This window comes from Camarhynchus parvulus, chromosome 4 (assembly GCF_901933205.1).
Source record: "Camarhynchus parvulus chromosome 4, STF_HiC, whole genome shotgun sequence".
Classification (NCBI taxonomy): domain Eukaryota; kingdom Metazoa; phylum Chordata; class Aves; order Passeriformes; family Thraupidae; genus Camarhynchus; species Camarhynchus parvulus.
Window position 1 is genome coordinate 10,099,164 of NC_044574.1, and position 22,771 is coordinate 10,121,934.

The 22,771-nt window shown below is 40.0% G+C and overlaps 1 protein-coding gene across 1 annotated transcript in view; it reads left to right on the forward strand.

Annotated features, from left to right (window-relative positions):
• DOK7 (docking protein 7) overlaps positions 1 to 12,014 on the forward strand; it is a 57,986-nt gene extending 45,972 nt beyond the window's left edge. Inside the window, exons 8-11 of the mRNA XM_030948321.1 lie at positions 5,635 to 5,700; positions 6,764 to 6,835; positions 9,634 to 9,786; positions 11,797 to 12,014. Coding sequence (XP_030804181.1) covers positions 5,635 to 5,700; positions 6,764 to 6,835; positions 9,634 to 9,786; positions 11,797 to 11,933 — 428 coding nt within the window. The 3' untranslated portion in view covers positions 11,934 to 12,014. The remainder of the gene's footprint in view (positions 1 to 5,634; positions 5,701 to 6,763; positions 6,836 to 9,633; positions 9,787 to 11,796) is intronic.
• The last annotated feature ends 10,757 nt before the right edge of the window (positions 12,015 to 22,771 follow it).

Genomic DNA, 22,771 nt, shown 5'->3' on the forward strand with positions numbered 1-22,771 from the left:
GGGACACTGTAGTCCCTGGAGAAGGCATTTCATGCCAGCTCTATGCACCAGATTTCAGAAACTTTCATCCTTTCCCAATTCCCACAGGGGAGCTGCTTGCCTGGGCATTCCCATGAGCCTGGCCCAGCCCTGAGTGTTTCAACACTCAAATTAAAACTTCCCTAGAAGGGAGGTCTGATATCCCTGCTCTCCTGTGCCAGGGGCTCTGGCTTTGAAAAAGCCAGTAGTTGAATGGGCAAGTAACAAAAATGCTCCCAGGGAAGCAGTGCACTTTCAGTTTTGCTTTTTGACTTGTAAATTATTTCTCTTCTTTTCCATTTTCCCCCATATTCCATAGGAGCAGATTCACTGTCATTGCAGCAGACACTCTTGCTCTCTGACAGCCTCTTTGCTTGCAATACCAAACCTACACAATGCTTGATGGGAAATGTTCTGAGGGGATGGATTAAGGAATAAACATAAAACAATGCTGTGGATTGGAATTCAACTAAAATATCACCTGAATGCTGATTATGAACATTGCATCTTTATTAAATTTTTCTTAGGTATAAATTTTTCTTAGGTAGATAGGGACTCAAGGCAGGCAGACAAGAAGAAAGGATAAAATTAAGTATATAACAGGTGCGGAAAACAAAGTCAGCTGTCTGACAGCTTAGCTTTTCTGATGGAAATTTAGGTGCTTTTTTGTGCATTTTAAAATATTTTTATTGCATACCTATGCAGCATGATGCTTTTATGCCAAGCTTGGGAGCCAGCTTTTAAGGAATTAATTCAGAGCAATGAGAAAGAAGAATCTGGGCCATACTGTGGTGGTTATTATTGCCGAGGTTGAAAACAACTTGCAATTCTCACTTTTTTTTTAGGATTTGTGCTGTCAGCTCCTGAGGTGTAGGAAGACCAAGGGCACTCTGATATTTTTATTGAGCCAGGGAAGGACTCTGTGTTGAACAACGTCCACCGTAGATATGTCATGTCATACCCTATAGGGCTAAACACTGTAATAGACAAGCATCATTCTAATAATTAATGAAACCCTGCCATAATGTGGCATGCTCTTTCTTGGTCCTGCTTTATTCTACAAGTCCACTCAAAATAATTCTGCAGAGGAAGAAATAGAGGAGGTCAGAAAAAGTAAACTTATTAAAATACATATTGTATTTACAAATTAAATTTTGGCCTTGGTGACTGTCTGAATTAAGAGAATTTCCAGGGGGGAAAGAAAACTGTGGGGAAATAATATCAGAGAATGATCCCAATGCTGCTGCTTTACCCTCTGGACTGAGCAGATCCTGTTCTCTATACTGGGGCTGACAGCTGACAGAAGGTTGTGAGTCCATGGCACAGTAACCCTCTAGTCCTGTCCTTTATTTATTTGTGATTTGCTTCCCCATTCCTTCTCTGACACTGAAGTCTGGAGAAATTACATATCCCAGCCTTATAGAACACAAAGGTGAGGACCTTGTTTGCACATATAGTGATAATTTGAAATTTTAAAAAAATTTTTTGGTTTTGTGTCTGACCTTCGTCCCTGGCCAGTGTAGATCCTGAGCTTCACATGTATCAAGATTTTGGAATTAAATGTATGTAAAGCATCTTTGAAGGTGTGTTTTTCAAAAAACCACCAGACACTGAATTTCCTGGCACAGGAAAATGGTAATAATTCTAGCTTAACATTTTTGCACTTTTAAGGGTAGGAGGCTGGGCTGGAATGGACCATAGCATGGGAAGAAGAATAATTGCTAGAGGTAGTTAGATCCTCTGTTATTTTTTGCACAGACTAAATAGACATCTTTGCGGAGCAATATTTGAACAGATTTTTTGAGAGATTCTACCACTTTTAAGTTGCCTGTTAGAGAGACAGGAGGCATTTCAGAGTATGGAGAAATCTGTAGAGCAAGCAAGCATTTTTAAGTATCCCCTTCAGCTTTTATGGCTTGCAGGTAATGCCATTTGTATAGCAGAAAATATAGGAAATTACTTGGAAAATCGAAGAGAGTGAACAGGGAGGTTTTGTAGGGCAAATATACAGGAGCAGGAACTCTCCTGTTACATTGACATGAAACAACCTCCTGGTGCTCCTGCAGGGTTCTTCCTGCCAATCAGCTGCTTTAGCCTTTGTATGCTCTTTTAGGCAAGGTATCTGTTTTCAGAGGAGGAGATGGGAATGTTGCTTGGGCGAGTGGGTCAAAGTTCTTCATAATAAAGCTAGTTTTAATTCAACAAGAAGCAGGGTTTTATCACAGAATGTGGTGTTTTCTTCTGTTCTGACTCCTTTTTGGGAAATTTAATAGCCCAGACCTGTAGAGTTTGTGTCCTACCCCTCAAAGAGGCTGGGCAGTGAGAAGTGGTCACTTGGTAAAGGCAGTGCAGGGCTGTGTGTGTCTCCTCACTGGTCATGCAATGATATGTCAGAAGCTGTGAAAATGTAAACTGTCTGTGCTCAGTTTATAGTTTATATTCCATCTTCCCTCGTTATTTTGTTTTCATGGCTCTTTCTTGTAGCACATGTGCTGTAAACTGTCCTTATGTTTGAAGAATGGGCATGAAGTAATAACTATAAAGCTAGAAAAATATTTCAAATAGTTGTTGTCTTCACTGAGCTATGTTAAACTTTTGAGTCTAATCAAATGTCAGAATTCAAAGTATGCTGCAAATTATTTTAATTTTGTCACATTTTTAATACCTTCTTCCTCTTACAGATTGAGGAAAGTAGGACAGAAGTAAATCTCTTGGTGAGGTACTCAGTTCTCAGAAAGACTTGAGCGAGTCTGCCACACAGACCTGGATGACAGGGGAAACTGAATATAAAAATATTCTTAACAATCTCTTGTAAAATGAGAAGAATAATGGAAGGGAGTGTCTGTCTCCTACTGGATACTTTTTTTGCTCAGAAATTTATCTTGTTTTTTCCATTCCTGCAAGTGTTAGCCTAGAATTCATGAATAAGAAACAAACCAGTTTATTCAGTAGCTGAAAAGAAGAAGGAAGAAAATTTCTAGGTTGATCTCTGTTGACATGTGTTTATAGGATGAAGTTCAAAGCTTCAAAAAAAAAAAAAAAAAATTCCCTGGGAGATTTGACTATGTAAATATTTGTTAGTTGCCAGATTGGAAAATGAGGAAAATGCAACAGGTCAAATCCTGAAGCATTAACATGGTTCTTTTAAATAAGCCCTGAATGGGAAAATTTAAACTTGACCATAAATGGATTGGAATATCGTATTGTTTTAAATCTCTTTTTCTGTCCTGAGTGTTCTTCACAGATCATAAAAATGTTGCTTAAGAATCCACAATGCCTCTGGAATAATTTCTGCTGAGTTGCAATAGTTTTTTGAAGGAATAAAAAACCCAACCCCACACTAGTTTTGTGATGATGCTGAAATTAGCATAAGGCTCTAATCTTTCTTCAAAGTAAGGGGAGTCTTTTGGCTTCATAAAATATATTCTGATGTTTTCAATGCAGAGAGGATGAACTGATATGAAAAAAGGAAGATGAGTTAAAGTGAAAATATAAGTAAATCAGCTAGCCTGGGGCTGTCCTATTTTTTGCATTTATTTTTATCAGCAGTCTTGGTAAAAACAAAATTCCAAATAATGTTTTTAGTTATTAAGTCCTCACCAGAGTTCTATAATATGTAAAGGTTCTACAATCTGACCTCATTGGTTAAAATATGAAATCAGATTCTCAGTATGGCATACTTTAAAATTGAATTTTGTAGCCTTGGATTACCCTTGGATGTATATAAAGAGAACAAACTAAAGGCTTTAGTTCAGTTGTGCCCTTTTAAAATGGTTTTTTACTATTTTTTTAATCCATTGTCCTCATTCAGTGAAATAATGAGTGGCTTTTTAGATTTATTTTATAAAACTAGGATTAATTTTACAAACTTAGAAACCCTTCGATTTAGAATTAAAATTGTGTGTATACTTTATACAGGAGGAAAAAAAAGAAATTGCCTTTTTCTTTAGATTCCCAGGCTGTGCAGCTTTCTTAGATATTTCAGAATATTTACCTTACAGAATTTCTTCGTGTTGCATAAGAGCTGTGATAATTTTTGGACGCTATTTTAAAAGCAATTTGCAGAGCAGTGTCTCACCTGCTCAGAGACTATTCATCAGCTTAGAAAAGTGTTAATTTTAAATGTGAGCCCCAGCAGGCTGCAGCACATGGCAGCAGGGGCAGGGTTACTCATCCCCACAGCCTCCCACCCGCTCCCTGCTCAGCTCCATCTCCTGCACGAGCAGTTCCCTCACAATTGCTCATGCCAGGACAGAAATGCCACTGAGCTCTGCTGAAGTGGCCGCAGTGACACAGCAGAGGTTCAGGGGGGATGGGGTGAGGTCACCCCGCAGCCAGCAGTGGGGATGATGCTGCAGAGCTTGGTGCTTAAAGAAGGAACTTGTGTGTGCAGCCAAGGCACCCTGCAGGGATGTCACCCTGCAGCTTTCTGAGCTGATGGCTCTTGTTTCCTCAAATTTCCTCAGTGCAGCTTCCTGCTGGCCAGACTCGGGCTGGGGAAGGGAGGCTGGCTGTGCTGGGGTGTCCGTGGCTGGAACACTGGGAGGGTGTTTCACAAGAACCTGGATTCAATCCCCATGGATCAGATCCCTTGTGTTCCCTCACCTCTGGCCTGCTGTGTCCATGTCTGAGCATGGCTGGTGGAGTGGGGCAGTTTGCTCATTCACTTATGTAGCAGGCACAGGGCCTGCAAGGCCTCCCTGGGGTTCGGCAGCCTGAGATAGGAAATGCCCAGTCATGATGGCTGGACCTAAAAAGCCCCTCTCCTGCCTCCAGACCCTTGCTTATCTCTCTGTAAGACTATAGATCACTTCCCTTTTGACCCTTGCTGTTGGACAATTCCTAAAACTCCTGTACCCTATACAAAGAGCTCCTTTTGCCCAGCTCGGCAGAAGAGCTGTCCCTGAGGCCTTCGCAGAAGGCCAACAAAGACAATGCTGTGGAACCTCACACGGCCTTCTCCTCTCTCTCCCTGTGTCTGCCCAAGGCACTTAGCAAGCCAAGAGCTGAAATCACAAAATGAGCTGATAATCACAAAGAGCTGATTTCACTAAGAGCTGAGCTTGCTAAGGTAGCCTGTGGCTGGGAGCTGCCCGGGAGCCTGGGCAGGCTGTGCTGGACAAGGCTGCGCTCTCCGGAGCAGTGAGGCCAGCTGGGGATACCCCAAAACCCAGCCAGAGGTCACATTGCACTTAGACAGGTTTTGGATCCACTCTGACCAGATTTTAATGAGCACTTTAAACGTTGTTGTTGCTAAAACTACATTATGGATTGCAAAGGCATCTCCCAACTCAGTTCTTGTTGCCATTTTACTTCTTAGCTCAAGACAGGTTTCCCTGTGAGGAAGGAAATACTTACGTCAAACAGAGAGGGACAGCATCCTTAGGTTTTATAGAAAGCATCCTTTCTCTCTAAAGAAAGAAAACAACAAAATTAGATTTTAAAGCCACAAACTCAGGATAAAGAATTTAGCAAAGATTTTTAAAAATTAGCTAAATGAAGAACAATGACTTGTAATTCTCTGTTTTGTTTTATTTTTTTCCTAGATGTTTCAGAAACATCTACTAAAAATGAAACAGATTTAGATTTAATGTGAATCTCTGTCTTCAAAAACAGGTGGTGCTTCTGTCATGTCCGCTTCTGGGTCTTTGAAAGTGCATAGAGGGCACAGTCTCCAAGCTGGTAAGTAAAAGTAACTATGAGGTGTGTGTGCATGTAAATTGAAACTAATTTAAACTGAAATTATTTTAAACTTCAGAAAATATTAAAGGTAATGCATGATTTGATTCCCTATTGTAAGGCTTACGTATTTCTTTGGGTTTTTTCCTTTGAGGAACTTCTGTCAGAAAGGCATTGACAGATGGGATAAGTTTAGAAGAGGCAGTGACAGATGAGATAACTGACAGAGTATAAGCAGTAATCTTATTCACAGGAGTGAAATGCTGCCATCACTTTAACAAAGGGCACCCACCAAAAAAATTCACCTCAGGTCATGAGAAGTCCTGTACCCTAACAATGTTATGCTGGTAAAAACACCCACCACATTTAAATATACTTCTTTATGATAATGGAGGAAAAAACCCACTGCCAGCAGATATAATTATGTGTGTTTGTCATTCAAAATTAATTGCAATATGTTCATTCTATGGACACAGCATTTTTGCTTGCCTGGTTTTAACTGGGGTGGAGTCTGCGATTGTGAAGAAACGTGGGCATCTCTTTTCAGCTTCTTTCTTCAGGAAAGACCAATGATGTCGTGCAGCCTGGCTTCATTGTAAAGATTTGCACTTGGAAAGCAAAGTTATCTTTGGAAGGGCTAGCTTAAGCATTTTTGATGGTTTTTCAGAAATCAAGAAGTTATCCATCATGTTGGAGGTGGAATTTTAACAAGAGTCTTCCAGATGCTCCCAAGATCACCCACGCATTGCTCCCTGATTCATGTATGCAAGACAGCTCTGCTCCCACACTGCTGTACAGCAAAATGCACTGCTGTTGACTTCAGTGGCCCTCAGTGTGAATAGTTGTAAAAGTGTCCTAAATTTTATTTCCTTGGTGTTACACTCATAAGGAAATGCTGACATCACCATCACAGAAAAGTCAGCACTAGGCACTGTTTATGCTTTCTGAGGTTATTCTGTATGATTTTGTTTAAAAGGTTGCAAGTCAAAATCAGAAAAGCATAGGCTTTGATTATATTGCACAAATTCCTAAATGCAAAGCCATTAACAGTGTTCCTGTATTCTAGGTCCTAAAGGTGGGTATGAGATGCTAGCACTTCCTTCAGAACCTGGAACTCCAACTAGTTCCGAGGAACTTGGTGAGTACAGATTCTTGTGTCAGAGGTCACTAACACCTCTTGTTTTTTTTAAATTCCTTTTTTTTTAATTTTTTTTTTTATTGTTGAGATATTTTCTAAGTGTAATTTTTGAAGTGTTGCCCTTTGAACATGTCAGCTTCACATGCATGCTCACATACACACTTATCTTTGGGATGTAGTTATAGTTCTGGTTTTCTTTCTGTGTAATTTATTGTTCATTTCTGAGAATGGTGTCTATATTGGGGAGAAAATATGAATAACTAACACTTCCTGAAGGGAAGGCTGCAACACCAGTTTCAAATATAACGTTTTTCTTCCCTCCTCAGTTATAGCCTTTTCCTTCCTTTTCCCCTCAGTAGAGGGCCTCTAAATTTTCACTTTTACTCTTCTCCTGTTACTTGCTTGACTAACTTTTTTGATTCCTACAGTTTCCCCTTTTCTCTTCAAGCAATCATGATATTCTAGGAATTCTTTCAGAATGTTGTGACCATGCATTGTGGTCTGTTCTTCTCTCAAACCCTCCTTTCACAATGTTCTCAAGTACTGGCCTTCTGACCCCTCTTGGAAACATCTTCTTTCTCTGTCCAACCTGAAGGGACTGCTGCAAGCACTGTCCATGGCTCAGTCTGTGTACCATGCTTTCATTAGTTGGAACATTTGACTGTGCTTCTTCAATAAATTCTTCTCTTCAAACAAATAAAAGCCAGTTTTCAGTGCCTAATAAGAGGGTTTTTTTGTTTCGTTGGGTTTTTTTGAGGAAAAATGGAAACCAAGTATTCCTATGTTTGCAAAGAAAGCACAGTTTCTATTGAGACAGCACTGATTGAACTACAGAAGGCTTTTCCTTTGTTTTGAGTTTTTGTTTGTTTTTGTTTGTTTTTTTTTTGTGTGAGTTTTTTTTTTGTTTGGTTTTTTTTTTGTTTTTGTTTTTGTTTTTCTTCTCCTTCCTCCTTTGTAAAGAATATTCAACTCTTGCCAGGTTTTGCTTTTTTTTCTATGTGTTCCTTTTGCTTTTCTTGCACAAAACTCTACCAATTCTCCATGTGTAGTTTTTTAGCTCTCAGGAAAATCCCTTGGCTTGTTTGCATCAGGCATGATGCTCAGCTTCCTTAAACCTGTTAACTGTTTAGTTCTATAGGGGATCTTGCTAGTTTGCTAGCTAACTTTGAGGATGCTTCACTTAACACTTCTGTTACATCACTTTGACAGCATACTGAAATACTTCAAAAATGATCTTTTCCTTCAGGACTGTTCGTGACTCTGTACTCAAGATTGTCACTTGCAACTTCTAACTTTTTGTGATGCAGGTTTTCAATGCTATGATTTTTCTGAGTCCCTTCTTGCTCAATCAGGCCAAATTCCTTTGCAATACTTTGGACACAATAATTGAAAATAATTTCTCAGAATGATGTTTGATGAAAGTACAAAAATTCCTTCTGCACTTGGTTCTGCATTGATTTTGTCATTTTGTTCTCAACATCTTGCTTTGCAACAACAACTTGAAGTCTGACTGACAGAAATATTTGTATACTTTTTGGATTTTCCTATGTTTTTAAATTAAAATCTGTGAGAAAATTGGTCAAATTTTCTGTCTTTCCAGCATTTGGGCTGTACAGTAGACTCCTTTGATTTAAACACCTTAAGCCTGGGGAGATTCCATTATACTGGAACATACCCATACTGCTGCCTAACATTGTATAAGCTATTTCTGCTACTCATAATACTTCCAAGAAGATGAATGAGTTTCCCTCAGTGGTTATTCACTGTTGCTATTGTCTGGATATAAGAAGGCATTTTCCTCTATGCTCTAAAATGCCTTGATATCCTACTGCCTCTCTGTTCACATCTCAATAGGGTCTAAATGGGCAAAAAGGAAAAGCAGTTGTTTGGACAAAAAAAGATTTGATATGAGTTCTTAGTGGGGACAAGGAAGGGCTTAAGAGGAGAACTTCATGAAACAGGAGACCCTCAAAGTGATGCTATTTTTCCTCTGCACTCCTCTGTCTCAAACTGACTTAAGAGTAGAAAGTCTTTAAGGCTAAGGAGTCAACTGGACTGAACAGGCAGACAAGATTAAAATAATTGAAAGCAGAGCTAGATGAGGTATTGAGAATTAAACTAGTAAACAAAAAATTGTTTTTAAGTCAAAATTGTTTCATAAGAACTGTTTCCTTGTAGGTGTTGGTCTGTGTCTTTTTTTAGAAAGTTCTAGAAAACTCTGTGGGATTTCCTCTAAAGTTCTTGTAATTTTTACTATTTAGAAGGGTTTTCCCACTGTTTTTTCCTGCAGTGAAAATCCTTTAATACTTTGCTGTCCTCTCTTGGCATCATTCCTATCTTTTTCAGTTCTGCAGAGGGAAGCTGTCAATGTTGTCTCCTCAAGATCACCCTCCCTTTGCTTGAAACAGTCCTTCAGCCCCTGTCTTTGGGACAGACTTTAAGAGCCTCTACTGATTTTGCTTTCTGTCTTGCAGATAATATAGTAGTTCACATCTTCCTAGAACAAATTATTTCACGTAAAACTCTACTAACCTAAGGTAGTGCTGCTGTTAGAAATATCTGAAGAGTGTTTGCCTTCTTGCCTCAACACAGCAAGACCCTGTGGGGTCTGTGGTCTGTGGCCTTCTGCACTGATCAAGTGTCTCAGGATATTTAAAGTAGAAGCTGTAGTTTACTCATGTCCTATCTACCACTGGGGAATGTCCTGTTTGTATTGCTGCCACTGTTTCCTTTCTGTGTGTCTGTATGAGCATTGGTCCTTGCAAACAGTGCCTGCTGTAACTTGTTATTTATTTCAGAAGGGGCTGTAGGTTATTCAGCTGATGTCCCTACACCAGATCGACCCCACAGTGAGACAGCCACCTATGTTAATATTCCTGTCAGCCCTACTTCCAAAAAACAGCTTCACTACATGGAACTGGAGCTTCAAGAATCTAGCACAAGCATAAGAGGTAAGGAAGTCTGTGGTACTTTTAAACAGCAAAAAATAGGCAGAATGTATGGGTATGTGGAACCTGCTTTCCTATAGGGAGCAGATGAGGGAGCTGGGGATGTTCAGCCTAGAGGACAGGAGGCTCAAGGAGGGACCTTAATCCTCCTACCTGAAAGGAGGCTGTAGTCAAGTGGGGGTTGGCCTCTTCCCCCAGGAAACAGTGACAGGACAGGACACAGCCTCAAGCTGCGCAAGGGGAGGTTCAGGTTGGGCATCAGGAAGAATTTTTTCACTAACAGGATCAAGCATTGGAACAGGCTTCCCAGGGAAGTGATGGAGTCATCATTCCTGGAATTGTTCAAGAAACAACTTGATGTGGCACTCAGTGCTGTGGCTTAGTTGATGGTGGTGCTTGGACTCAAAGCATGGACTCAATGATTTGGAGGTCTTTTCCAAACTGAATGATTCCATGATCTACCAACAGGCTTCTGCTAACAGAGGAGTTGAACCCTCTAATGTTTCTGAGGCAGTTTTTTAAATTGGCATCTCTTCTTGGAAAAGATTTTTGAGTAATGAAGTTCTATAAGTTGTTGTATCCCTTTGACAGGTGATTGTATATGCACTCCTTCTAAAGTGAACATTTCAAACTCTGGAGTTTGAAAGACAGTAATTTGCTTGTGTTCTCAAGATTTTCATTGCATATTAGGACTACACTTACCTCATTTTTCTTGGCTTCAGAAACAGGGCTGTGGGTGTACAGGGCTTGCTCCTGAAGACACTGGCTCTGGAGCCATGCAGCAAATGATTCAGAACAGAACACAGTGTTCTTCTATCTGCTCTCCATGTGGGCATGTGAAAGTGCTACAGAGAGAATGCAAATGATTTCATTTTTTATGGTTTTTTTTTCTTTTTAATTATTTTGTTTGGATTGGATATTTTACTTCTAATGCTTAACTTGGGTAATTAGCATATAAACATGCAATACATCTGCTATGTGCTGTCATTTAGAGATGCGGTCCTTGCTACAGCAAGCCTTTCATCAGAATCTGGCATTTAATTCCTTGCATTTGATATTGATAGGTTTTCCATCTATACCTCTCAGCTATAAAGACTTTAATTTTTATACTTCTAATTTCAGCAATTTCATTAACTTTGAAATGCTAGCACTTTTCCCATGCTTTTGCTTTTTTAATGTTTTTATTTTTTCTTTATGTAATTCTAAGCTTCTCCCAGACCTTAATGTAGTTCTCTCTACAACCATTGTGTTGAAATGTAAAAGCAATATTTCTCTTAATTTTAAAGACAATGGACCAAGGCATTAAAAATGAAGAGTTAAATGCTATAAATCTTCCTAAATGTCAACTACCCTCCCAATCTCAAATTGTGTAACTTTAAAGGTGCATGTAATGACTAAAAATATTTAAATTTTTTCATATTAAAGTTTTCCCAGCCTCTAGCCTTATAGAAGTATTTTACTGCTCAACTCTTAATACTTAATACATAAGTATTTTACTTAACTTGTCTCCACTATTGCCTGGAAAAAATGAGCTGAAGTGTCATTCTGTGTGAGGCTGAAGGTGTTTGCTCTGGATAACATCCACAGGGTGCCTAATCCAGACAAAGAACAGTGCCAGCTGCCACAAGAGTTTTCTGTTCAAATAGCAGGAGTTCAAATAGCTGCCAATTTCCTTATTGGCAGCTTGGTGAGGAAGCCTCCCAGGAGTGGGAGAGCCAAGTTCAATTTTGTCATTGACTGGGAGTCATAGGGGTGGAGATTCACACCTGGGGCAGAAATGCAAGTGGTACATTTGCTTATTTGAGGAAAACCAGACCACTAGAATATGTAGATAACAAAGCTTTCGAGGTGGTTTGTTTTAGTGGTGGTTATCACCTTACTCCCTTTGCACAGCTTTCTCTGAGACTGGACAAAGATATGCCAGGAAATCTGTGGAGGAAGTATCACAACAGCTCTTTGCTCAGGAGCGTGTGAGGGGTGTAGCCTTTTACAGGGTTCCATGTGGTGTTTCAGGGAGTGGATCGTCCCGGTATGCCCAGATTGACATCGCAGCCACCGAGACGGCGCACAAGGTGGGGACGCAGCACGCGCAGTGCCGCCAGGAGCGCCTGCAGGAGCTGGAGCACAAGAAGAAAGGAGCTCAGCAGTGACCTGGCCAGGAAAGAACTTTGTGCTCACCACAAATCCATACTAAAAAGATTCACGTTTGTTGCAAAAATGCACTCACACAAATCGCTGCCATTGCTCCTTGCAGTTACACCAGATTCATTCCGATGTCTTGATTCCTGATAGGAAAGCTGGTAGCACAAGGGGTGTGTTTGGTCTTTCCTTTTATTTTAATTTGGTTGTGAAGTCCAGATTTTTTGTCATATGCAATGACAGATGTAAGTTACCTTTCTCTATAATTCTAAAATCATGGAGAACCTGGAACCAATTTCAGTGTTTATTAAATGGTGGCATTTTCTTTGAAAATAAAGAACTTGAATGTGTGTGGATAAGGGAATGTGAGTGTGTGTGGTAAGTGTACACATATGTTTGCATATGTCTGTATGTAAGCACACATTACTGATAAAATATATGTATATATCTGAGTGTATAAAATATGTAAAACCTCTATTAATATATTAATGGACTCTTACAAAAGCAAGAAAATTCAGTGGCTGCTCTTTTTGCAGGTACAGTTTTGTTCAATTTATGTGCTTATTTATGGACATGCTCAACTACACCTATGGATAATTCAGTTTTATACCTCACCAAGTCCTGCAGCTTTGGCTAAAGTTGCTCAGATGTAAAAGCTGGAGTGTCAGGGATGCACATGTGTCTGCAAACAGACAAGAGCACACAAACAAGTTATTTAATTATGTCTATGAACCACAGTAATGTGAAGGGGAATTTGGGTGTTTCTTCTCTTGAAAAGCCTAGGTCAAACCATGAGTTTGATTTTGTACTTGCTGGGTACCTGTAACTCTTAGCAATTTTCCTGGAGCTGAACATATGTATCACTTTGAAAATCAGGTCTAAAATATGCTAATATACAGCATATTATAAAACCAAGGTATTCAAAAGAAAGATTCACTTTTCAAAATTGGGTCTTTAATGTCACAAAAACTATTCCTAATGTAAAACCAGCATCCACCTTAAATCTAAAACTTTATTGAATTATTCTCTGCTGTCCCTAAGTAGCATAAAACCAGCTCTGTAAGAGGATGATATCTCCAGAGATGCTACAGCCTTGAGGCACAACAGGATATTATGTTGTAAAATAGGTTTACCCATGAATCTGGCATATCTTGCTTTTGTACAATGAGAGTTTATGATTCAAAATTTAATTTCCCATGTTGTCTATGTAAATATTTTTATTTGTCCTCATATAAAATGTTATTTAAATAAAATGTTATATAAAATGTATAGCAGTGATGTTAGACTAACAAAGAAATGTACTTAAGAAGGAAATAATTTTTTTTTCTGATGAAATATCACCTTTGGCTTCCAGAAGTTGCCAGGAGTGACATCTTGGGTATTATGATTTTTTGTTTGTGTCCTCTTAAGATCCAATGTTACAGCCAAATTCTGTTTTCTAGATATGATTATAATTTATATTGGTGGGTGGAAGTTTTGTGCCAGTGAGGGTTTTACTAAGTGGCTTAAAATGAGAGGTGGGGTTTTGTTTCTGAGGCAGAATTTAACCTACAAATTTATTTGAATGTAGCCTCAGTAGTAATGTAAAATATCAGAAATCTCTCCAATAAAAACCCCCAGTGTTTGAGAGTTGACAGTTGCCGTTCTTCTCTGTCCTGTGTTCAGATGTATTTTTATCTTGATCCACCTAGCATATTTCTGAAGGGAAAAGAGATCTTTCTTAGGAGATTCTAAGTTTAAAAGATTTTTCTTTGACAAGTGTACAGTGGTGATCTGCTTTTTAAATTTCAGTACAACTGGAATGGCCTGGGCCTCTTGGGGCCAGGTTTTTCTGAGTTCTTCAGTCAAGGATCCTCCACTGGAGGACTTGCAAGGTTAAATCTCTTCATATTTAGGATGAGCACAGCTTGACTGATGCATTGAAGTGTAGTGTTTTCCATGACAATATATAATGAAACTACAATATTTTTATTGCAAAAATCTGTTTATCAGGAAAATATATTACCCAAGGTCTCTACAAAGGCTGCCTTTCTGAATGTTACTTGCATTAAATCTGGGACTTGCAGCATGAGCAAGGATTTGACACAATAGTAAAGGTCATGAGATTGCTGCTGGCCTCATAGAGGAATCACAATTTTTAAAAAGAATGTATTTTTCAGGTTGAGCAAGTCTGTGAATCTGCGCATGCACATGGTTTTCTGTGCACATGTGTTTGTGTATGTCTTAGTAATTTCTGTTTCTTTTAAATTATTTTTACTTCACTTGAATAGGACAAATAGATGACTTTCACTTAGTTTTTAAATTCATTTTATATTGTCATGCACTAAATTATACTAGGAGCTGAAGCAGGAGACCAAGCCAAATTGTTGCATCTGTTGAAAACTGGTTGATTTTTGTTTCAGTAGTACCTGCAGGTTCTACCTCCCTGTCAAGTTACAGGCTTGACATTTCTGTTGAAGCAACTGGAGCTTTCTCATTGGAACAACAGGACCTCACAGAAATGGAAACCTTTTTTCCTAAATAAATAAAATCATGTGTCTTCAACTTACACTAGTGAACCAGGGTAATGGAAATCAAACCATAGTCCTGTTAGCAGCCTTGTGTTTGTTCAAACACCTTGCATAAAAACATGTGCATGAGTGATCTAAAATACAGTTTGTGATTTCTATGGGATGAGTCCAGATACAGAACTCTTTGCAAAAAAACTCAAACAACAACAACAACAACAACAACAACAACAAAAATCAACCAAAAAACCAAATTCTCTCGCGCTTTTGGAAATAAATGCAACTTGTAACTTTTGATGATAAAAAAGATTTGCTCATTTTTAATTTAGCATTCTATCAGTCAGATCTCCTCCTGTCTTTGCCAGGAGCACAAAGTATTAATTAGCAGAAGAGCAAGACAATGTGATGTGGCTGGTACTTATGAAAGGTGTTCTTGTAGGACTTTAATGTGGCAGAAGTGCTCTTGGTGATAAGAAAAAGCTCTCATCAAGTGCAGTGTTTAGGCATAAGCATTGGTGTGCTGTGCTGCCTCTTTCTTCCTGATAGACCTATGCCAAATGTAACTGCTGCCTCAGTGGGGCCAATGGCAATGTTCATAAACTGCTATGGAACAGTTTTACATGCAAATATTTGGGTGATGGAATTTTCTCCAAGGTAACGGGCTGCAGGATGGAGGGCTGGAGTTTGCAGGGATTTAATTCCCAACAATGCAAATAATTGTCTGGGTTTTAATAGCACTCTGGCACCTAGTTGTGGAAAATGCCAGTAGGTGTCTTTAGGCATGTAAATGTTTGTGAAAATCTGCCCTGAGAGTTGTTTTCAGCAAATGGCTTGGAAAAAATCCTCATTTTTCCTCTCTGCTGTAAACAAAACAGTTTTAATTAGAGTAGCTTGGCAAACTATATTTGAATTTGAATTATGAGTGACTGCATTTTTTGTGTGATGCTGAAACATGCAGCCCTTGGTAAGTTTCTCATCTAGTTTGTCTGGAATAAGACACATACTTGGTACAATAACCATGGGGAGAAGACACAGTCTTTTTATTTAACAGTTATTTTATTTAACAGTACGAGTTACTGTTAAAATTATGGGGATTTTTTTAAGATGACAATGCTGTTACATTTTTATGTCACCTTTTCTTTGGAAAGATCCTCAGCTCTCATTTGACCAGTCATACAAACCATATTCTATAATCTAAGTTGAAAGGAAATGTTAATTTAATCTCATACAGCAATTAGAACAAGCAAAGCAGAGTAAGGCTGGGAGAGTTAAAAGTAATTAAAAGGAATTTTTGTAAGGAGCAGGTCTGCACCAAACACAGCACAGACAGCTGGGCAAAAGAGGTGAATGTGTGTTCAGCTTTGGTACAGCCTTATCTCGAGTGATGTGTGCAGTGCTTGGTTCACAATTTGGGAAGCAAGGGCAGGTCCCTGAATGTGTCCAGAGAACAACAAAGCTGGTGAAAGGGATGGGAGTGCTCTAAGGGGAGGCTGAGGCTCTGGGTTTGTGCTGTTTGGAGCAAAAGAGGCTGAGGGGTGACCTCATTGCTCTCTGCAGCTTCCTAAGGGGAAGCAGAGAAGAAGGTGCTGAGTTCTTCTTGCTGGTATCCAGAGATAGGATGTGCAGGACTGGTGCAAAACTGCACCATGGAAGATTTAGACTGGGCTTTGGGAAGCATTTCCTTACCGAGAGGTTTGTCAAACATTGCAATAGGCTTCCCAGAGAGGTGATTCTTGTCCTAGGCCTGGCTGTGCTTAAGAAGCATTTGGAAAATACCCTAAATAACATGCTTTAACTTTTGGTCAGCCCTGAATTGGTCAGGCAGGGGGATTAGTTGGTTGATACTGCTCTCTCCGAATTAAAATCTCTCCTCTCCTCTCCTCTCCTCTCCTCTCCTCTCCTCTCCTCTCCTCTCCTCTCCCTCTCCTCTCCTCTCCTCTCCTCTCCTCTCCTCTCCTCTCCTCTCCTCTCCTCTCCTCTCCTCTCCTCTCCTCTCCTCTCCTCTCCTCTCCTCTCCTCTCCTCTCCTCTCCTCTCCTCTCCTCTCCTCTCCTCTCCTCTCCTCTCCTCTCCTCTCCTCTTCCCAAAGATGACAGGCTTCAGAGTAGCCTCACTCTGAGTGATATCAGTTGGTTATTGATAAATCAGCTATCAATTTCCTCTGAAAGGCTGGAATATAAGTGACAGGAAAGTACATGTGATCTTGACCTGGGTTCTGATACAAGGAATAGCTTTGTAAGACAGTGAGTGGTGTATACAAGGAATAGCTTTGTAAGACAGTAAGAAAGTGCAGCTGATACGTGAACTTTGAATTTAGTAAAAACTTGAGGGTGAGTGAACTTTAAAACTTATATACATTTCAAATGCTTGCCTGCATCAGGGCATCTAGAAATAATTCAAATTTATTATCCCACTGTGTACACAGAGGCGTATGTAACATCACCATTTTACTGAAATAATACGTGTCAACTTATTTGAGGAATATGCAGTAGGGGGGGTGGGATCAGAAAGCCGATTTAGCATGACAGTAATTTTTCTCTGCATTATATGGTTGTGAAATCCTTAAAAAGAAAAATAAATAAATAAAAAGCCCTAGCATCTGCTATTGTATAAGTTAAATTTTGCTCATCTGTGGGCTGAGCTGGCAATTTATGGATAGTCCATATACAGAAAATAGAGCTGATTAGATGCTCAGAAAGGAACCTGCTCTTTGCATACTGGAGTTTTGTTATGTAATGAATCACCCAGATCCATCTTCCCCCATGTCTCTGCCACATTTGGAGGATGTACCCCATAGCCTGCCTTTGGCTCCTGTAACACTCTATGCTTTTACTGCCAACAGCCAGCAGTACTGGACACAAATTGGGAAGCACAAGAAAGTATCTTCCTGGGAATTTGATGAAGTAGGTAGGTGTCAGCAGAGAACCAGAAAGCTGCAGCTGTCCTTTGGCAGCACCGCAAGATGTGTGTGTGTAAAGAGCCAAGTGCTGTGAAACAGAGAGCACTGTAACCTGAAAGGAGGGTGCTCCTAATTCTGTGTTCAGCCGCACCAGTGTCATTTACAGTGGCTGGGGTGTTTGGTAGAGATGGATCAGGTCTGCTGAAAGCCCAGGACCTGATCTTGGATTTGGTGTCTCTGTGCTTTCTATGGTGCATCACAGAACTATGACAGTAGTGACCAGAAGTGACCAGAAGTGACCGTAAGTGACCAGAAATGACAGCTGTGGAATGCCTCTCCTGCAGGGACAGCCCTGGGTGTGCTGCTTTGGAGCTCTGCAGGCAGCAAATACAGTGGGAAGATTTAACAAGCTTAGAGCCTCTCATTGCTGTTGCTCTGTCTGGGGAATTGTCAAGGTGCCAGTTGCAGCCTGCAGCTGGCCACATCTGCAGCGTGGCCTGTGATGGGAGCCCTGTCCCTCTGTCCATCAGCATGGAGCTTGCACTGAGCACTGTGGGGAGAGACAGAATGACTGGATAACAGAAACCTGGTGGCCAAGCAGCCACACTGCCCATGTGAAGATGCCAAACCAACTGCACCCTGCTCTGTCTCTGCTGTAAGTGATCAAAGCTGAACAGGGTGAGTTGCTCTGTTCCTAGGTTGGAAGGAGCCGATGAAAATTCATGTTTTTTTCATGGTTTTTTTCATAGCTTGTGGCTAAACAGGATCACTCCTGTTCCTTCTGTAATCCCAGACACATTCCGTGGCAGTACTTTGATCTGGAATTCTGACTGTCCTATTCGGCTATATTGGTTGTTTTGGTCTTTCAAAAGTTCTAGTACAGCTGTTTGTACATTGGCATTAAAATGAGAAGGAAAACAATTCCTAAGAACATCTCTGGAAAACTGTGTTCTCATCCTGAATTAATAATCATGAATAAAAACTTTGTTTTGCAGTTCTACAAAGAATGAGGGTCAATTTGTGCAAGGCCTGATTGATGGCAATGCTTTAGTGACATCAGCAAACTGAGACTAATGCAAACATTGTTTAAGACATATCCATCCCAGATGTAAATGTGAGACCCAGAACTTGGATCTGAAATGGTGGAAAATGGACTCTTTCCCCACTGAAGGACCATTTAGTTAATGGTTTTGGTTCAGATGTCTTCTTGAATTAGAATCTGAAATTTTAATTTTGAAGTTGGACTAAAGGACCCAATGCCATCTATTGTAAATTATTGGTTTTCATATGGGAGTTTCCAGTTCTCAGTGTGTTTATTCTTAAAATAGTGTAGCTCCCTTCTCTCTTTAAAGTGCTTGGAAAATTACAAGTGTAGAACATTAAACAGCATTTTATTTTAGTAGGAGGCTTATTTCAAAGTGATTTAACACTCACTTTGCCTATAGAAAGTGGCAGTTTTAAATTACAGTAGACCAGTTATTGAGAGGCAAACTTGGAGAATGAAATGGTTAGTTTTATTAAAATGGGCAGCTTTTGTGATAAATTAATGCATCAGTGAAGGAACAAAGTTCACATTAATATCTGTGTACTGTTTCTGATTTAGGAGAGTGCTCTTTTGTTGAGTGGTGGGATAATATAATGTTTGAACATTTGGATGTGAAAGTGCTTTAAAGGCTATTGGTAAAAGCACTTGGGTTGCAATTGTTGCTATACCAAATATGGCTCAACTTGAAATATTTACTGTGGAGGAAAGCTTATGAATTTATTTTGGCTATACTGGACAGATTTTATGAATGCTTCCATTCTATGCCTGTAGATACCAGTAAAAGAAATCCATGCAGTCTTTTTTTGTAGATTAATATCCTGCTTCCCAATAGGCACTAGGTCAATAGACTGAAATACATGTTAACTGTATGATCTGTTTGGAAATGTTGGTTCTGGTATTTAGCAGCACTTTGTTAAAGAACATAATGCATCCAGAAAATGCAGTACCCAGCTCTCAGTTACAAAGGTAGGGCTGTTTGTATTGAAAGCAACAATCTATTCCATTTATTGACTTAAATTACTTTATTTATTCTATTCTCATTAAATGCTATGGAACAAAAAAAAATATTTAAGATATATTTTAGAACTTCCTGTGTAGCACTTACTGGGAAATGCTCAGCCAAGATCATCTGTTGAGGCAGCACGTTCTGGAAGCTAAGGTGGTTTCTCTGTCTCTTGCTTTTTACCTTAATCTGCATTAAGCCTGGCTTGAGGGAGCCCCACAGGGAGAGCTGGACACACAGCAAGCAGGAGAGCCCAGGCAAGGATCCTGCTCCCACCAGCTCCTGAGCACAAGGATCCCCACCTGCAGAAACAGGATCTGAAAAGGCAGATGCCACTTCACCTGACAAAATGTAAATGATCTCTACTTGGTGAATTTAAATATTCCTGCTATTGCCAGATCTATCATTCATCAGGATCCCATGGGAGGGGAGAGGGGAAATTATTGCAGCAATAAATCTGCTACAGTGCTGTTCCTTATTTGTCTTGGTAGAATGATGCCATCTTAGCTGCTGTACCAACATGTAGGATGGGCTTTTTTTAAGAATGGCTTGGTTATTTTTGTTGCATTTAATGCCTTATGTATTTATTTCCCTCACCTTTCCACCCCCCTTTTTAACAAATAAAATCTGTCCTACATGAAGTCACTGACATGTTTACTTAAATTGAGGTTCTTTTCAGGGCAGAATTTGACTGACTATAGAATATTAAATGGTCTGATTTTTTTTTCCTAAGAAATGCAGTCCTTTTCTCCTTTTTTTTGCTCCTGCTTTTGTATTTCAAACTGTTTCTCAGAGTGGTTTAAAAACTTGTTAATTTGAAAAATTACAGAAGGATGAGCCAGAACACCTATTAAGGAAGAGAAGACTCAACCACTGTATAAAAGTGTTAGTTCTTTGCTTTTCAGATGCCTCTTCCATGTGACCCATGAACTCCATTTTTCACCTCTTACAGGGTATAGCACTGTACGTATATCTCATTTATACATTTTTTCTTGGCTCTGAATTTTTGTTGCTATTTAGAGAAACACAGGAGTAGTGACTCAAGTTATTTTTTAATCTTTAATATCTCAAACACTACCCACTCTTGCTATTTTGACCATATGAACAGTCTTTGGAGGATTAAAACTGCAACAATAACTGAATTGTAGATACATTGTAGCATTCACATTCTCCAAAAAAATCCCTTTGCCCAGGATTTTTCTCCTGGGAAGCTGAGAAGCCTAAGAGAAAAAGAAAACAATTCTTATCTCATTTGCTTCTCCTGCGCTGTGCTCATGTGGAATGTGTTTGGAGATTGTTTACCCACAGGTGATTGTTTCATTGGATTCTGGTGTTTTGACTCTTTGGCCAATTGGGGCCAAGCTGTGTCAGGACTCTGGCGAGAGTCATGAGTTCTCATTATTATCTTTTTAGCATTCAGTAAGTATCCTTTCTGTATTCTTTAGTACAGCATAGTATAGTATTCTTTAATATAACATAGTATTATAAAGTAATAAATTAGCCTTCTGAGAACATGGAGTCAGAGTTCATCATTCCTCCCTGCCACAGGGGTCCCTGCAAATACAATAATCCATTGATGCATGTGAGGTGCAGACCATAGAAACTGGAGTGGAATCAGACTTTACACACCCCTAGACTGTCCCAGTCTTAAAAAGCAGGGGAAGTCCTGAGGAGCCTTGACAGGAACAGACTATTGCTCATGCTTTCCCTAATGCTGTTGTACTCTAAGTCAGCCACAGACTGTTCCAAGGGGAAGCTGGGTGCAGGGGCAGCAAGAGCCTTTTCATTTTGTTCTCCTCTAGGTTTGTGTGCCCAGACTCATTAACAGCTCAGCTCTGTAACTGAAGTGAGGTGATTCTGCTGACCCCACTCTCCAAACTCTGCCTCTGATGAGCTCTGACTTGTTCCCAGTTTTACATTACTCTGACATGTAAGTATTTTGTCAGCCTGTTGTACTTTGCAGCACGTGCCAAGCATTCTCTCTGCTTGAGCCCACCTGGCCTTTGAGCCCAATTACTGTCATGGTGTGGTAGGTAAAGACACAGCACAGCCACTGCCTGCTTCAGCCACTGCCTCTTTAAATCCTCTGCTGCAGCACCTCTGCACTTGTTCAGTAACTGATCTGACCCTGGTTATTCATTCCATGAATACTGCACCTTCTGCTGTTCCAGACTTCCACAGAAATTCTTGGATAAGCATATTCCACTTCTGATAGACCCTGGAATGAAACCCAGCTTTGTGCTGTGCCCTCCTGTGTGGAGCACACAGCTGCTGTGCCTGCCTTCAGTGCAGGCTGGGATATTTTGCTTTCCCGTGGGCAGCAGGATCTGAACTCTGCTCTGGGAAAGCTGCTCCATTCCCCACCACCCTGCCAGGACTGCCCAGCAGCAGTGCCTCAGTGCTCTGTGTAGCTCCTCTCCTCTGCATGTATCCAAATTCTTCACCCAGGGGCCATTGCTGTGGGACCCCCCCACACCCAGGCCACAGTCACCAAAGTGAGCTGCAGCTCCCAGATTTAGTTCTCATCCTGCCAAAGGGGACACTGAAGGACACAGTGAAATCTCTGCTTTCTAACATAATACAGATTACATTTCTGTTCCGCACTCACGGGGAATTGATGTAGACAAACGTGTAAGATAATACAGCTACTGCTCTGATACCAGAAGCTGAACAACCCTTAAAGCCATAGTCTGGAGAAGAAATAAGTGTGTAGCATTTGGGGAAAAAAAAAAAAAAAACAACAAAGCAGTTTTCTCATAAATGGCTTGTAGCTATTTCTGGATTTACTTTTTTTAGTTTGCCAACCAAAGGTGTACCATAAACTGCATGAACAGAGCTGTCTCTAAGGAGACTGCTAATATTAGTGGTGGCTTCTTATTGTAATGGACAACAACTCTCTGCAATATAAATAACTCTTAGCTTACATTAAATTAAAAAAGTAAAAAAAGAAAAAGATTCTAGCTTCAAAGAAAATCTCAAAGTAAGACTGCTACCACAGTTTTGGTTCAGATCACTTGCACATGAAGACATGGTTTTTAAGTAAAGAATCATGTTCCTTTTAAGCCACGATGACCCAGGATGAGTGGCCTATCCTGACTGAATGGGTTTCTCACAGAACAGGCAGGCAGAGCAAGGCTTGAGGACAGCTGCCTGATCCAGCACACCTCAGCACTGCCATCTGTGAGGGACAGAGCTCCTCAACCAAGCAGCTGTAATGATTCACCCACACTGGACCCTGGCCTCATTCCTGGAACAGTTTAATTTGAAACTTTCATTTGAAATAAAGGGTCAGCATTGTTATTATAGACAATTTCAACCCAGGTGCCTGATGTGTGCCAAAGTTCTGACCAGAAAAATCTGGTCTTGAAAGGAGAAGTGATAATAATCCTTACTGGA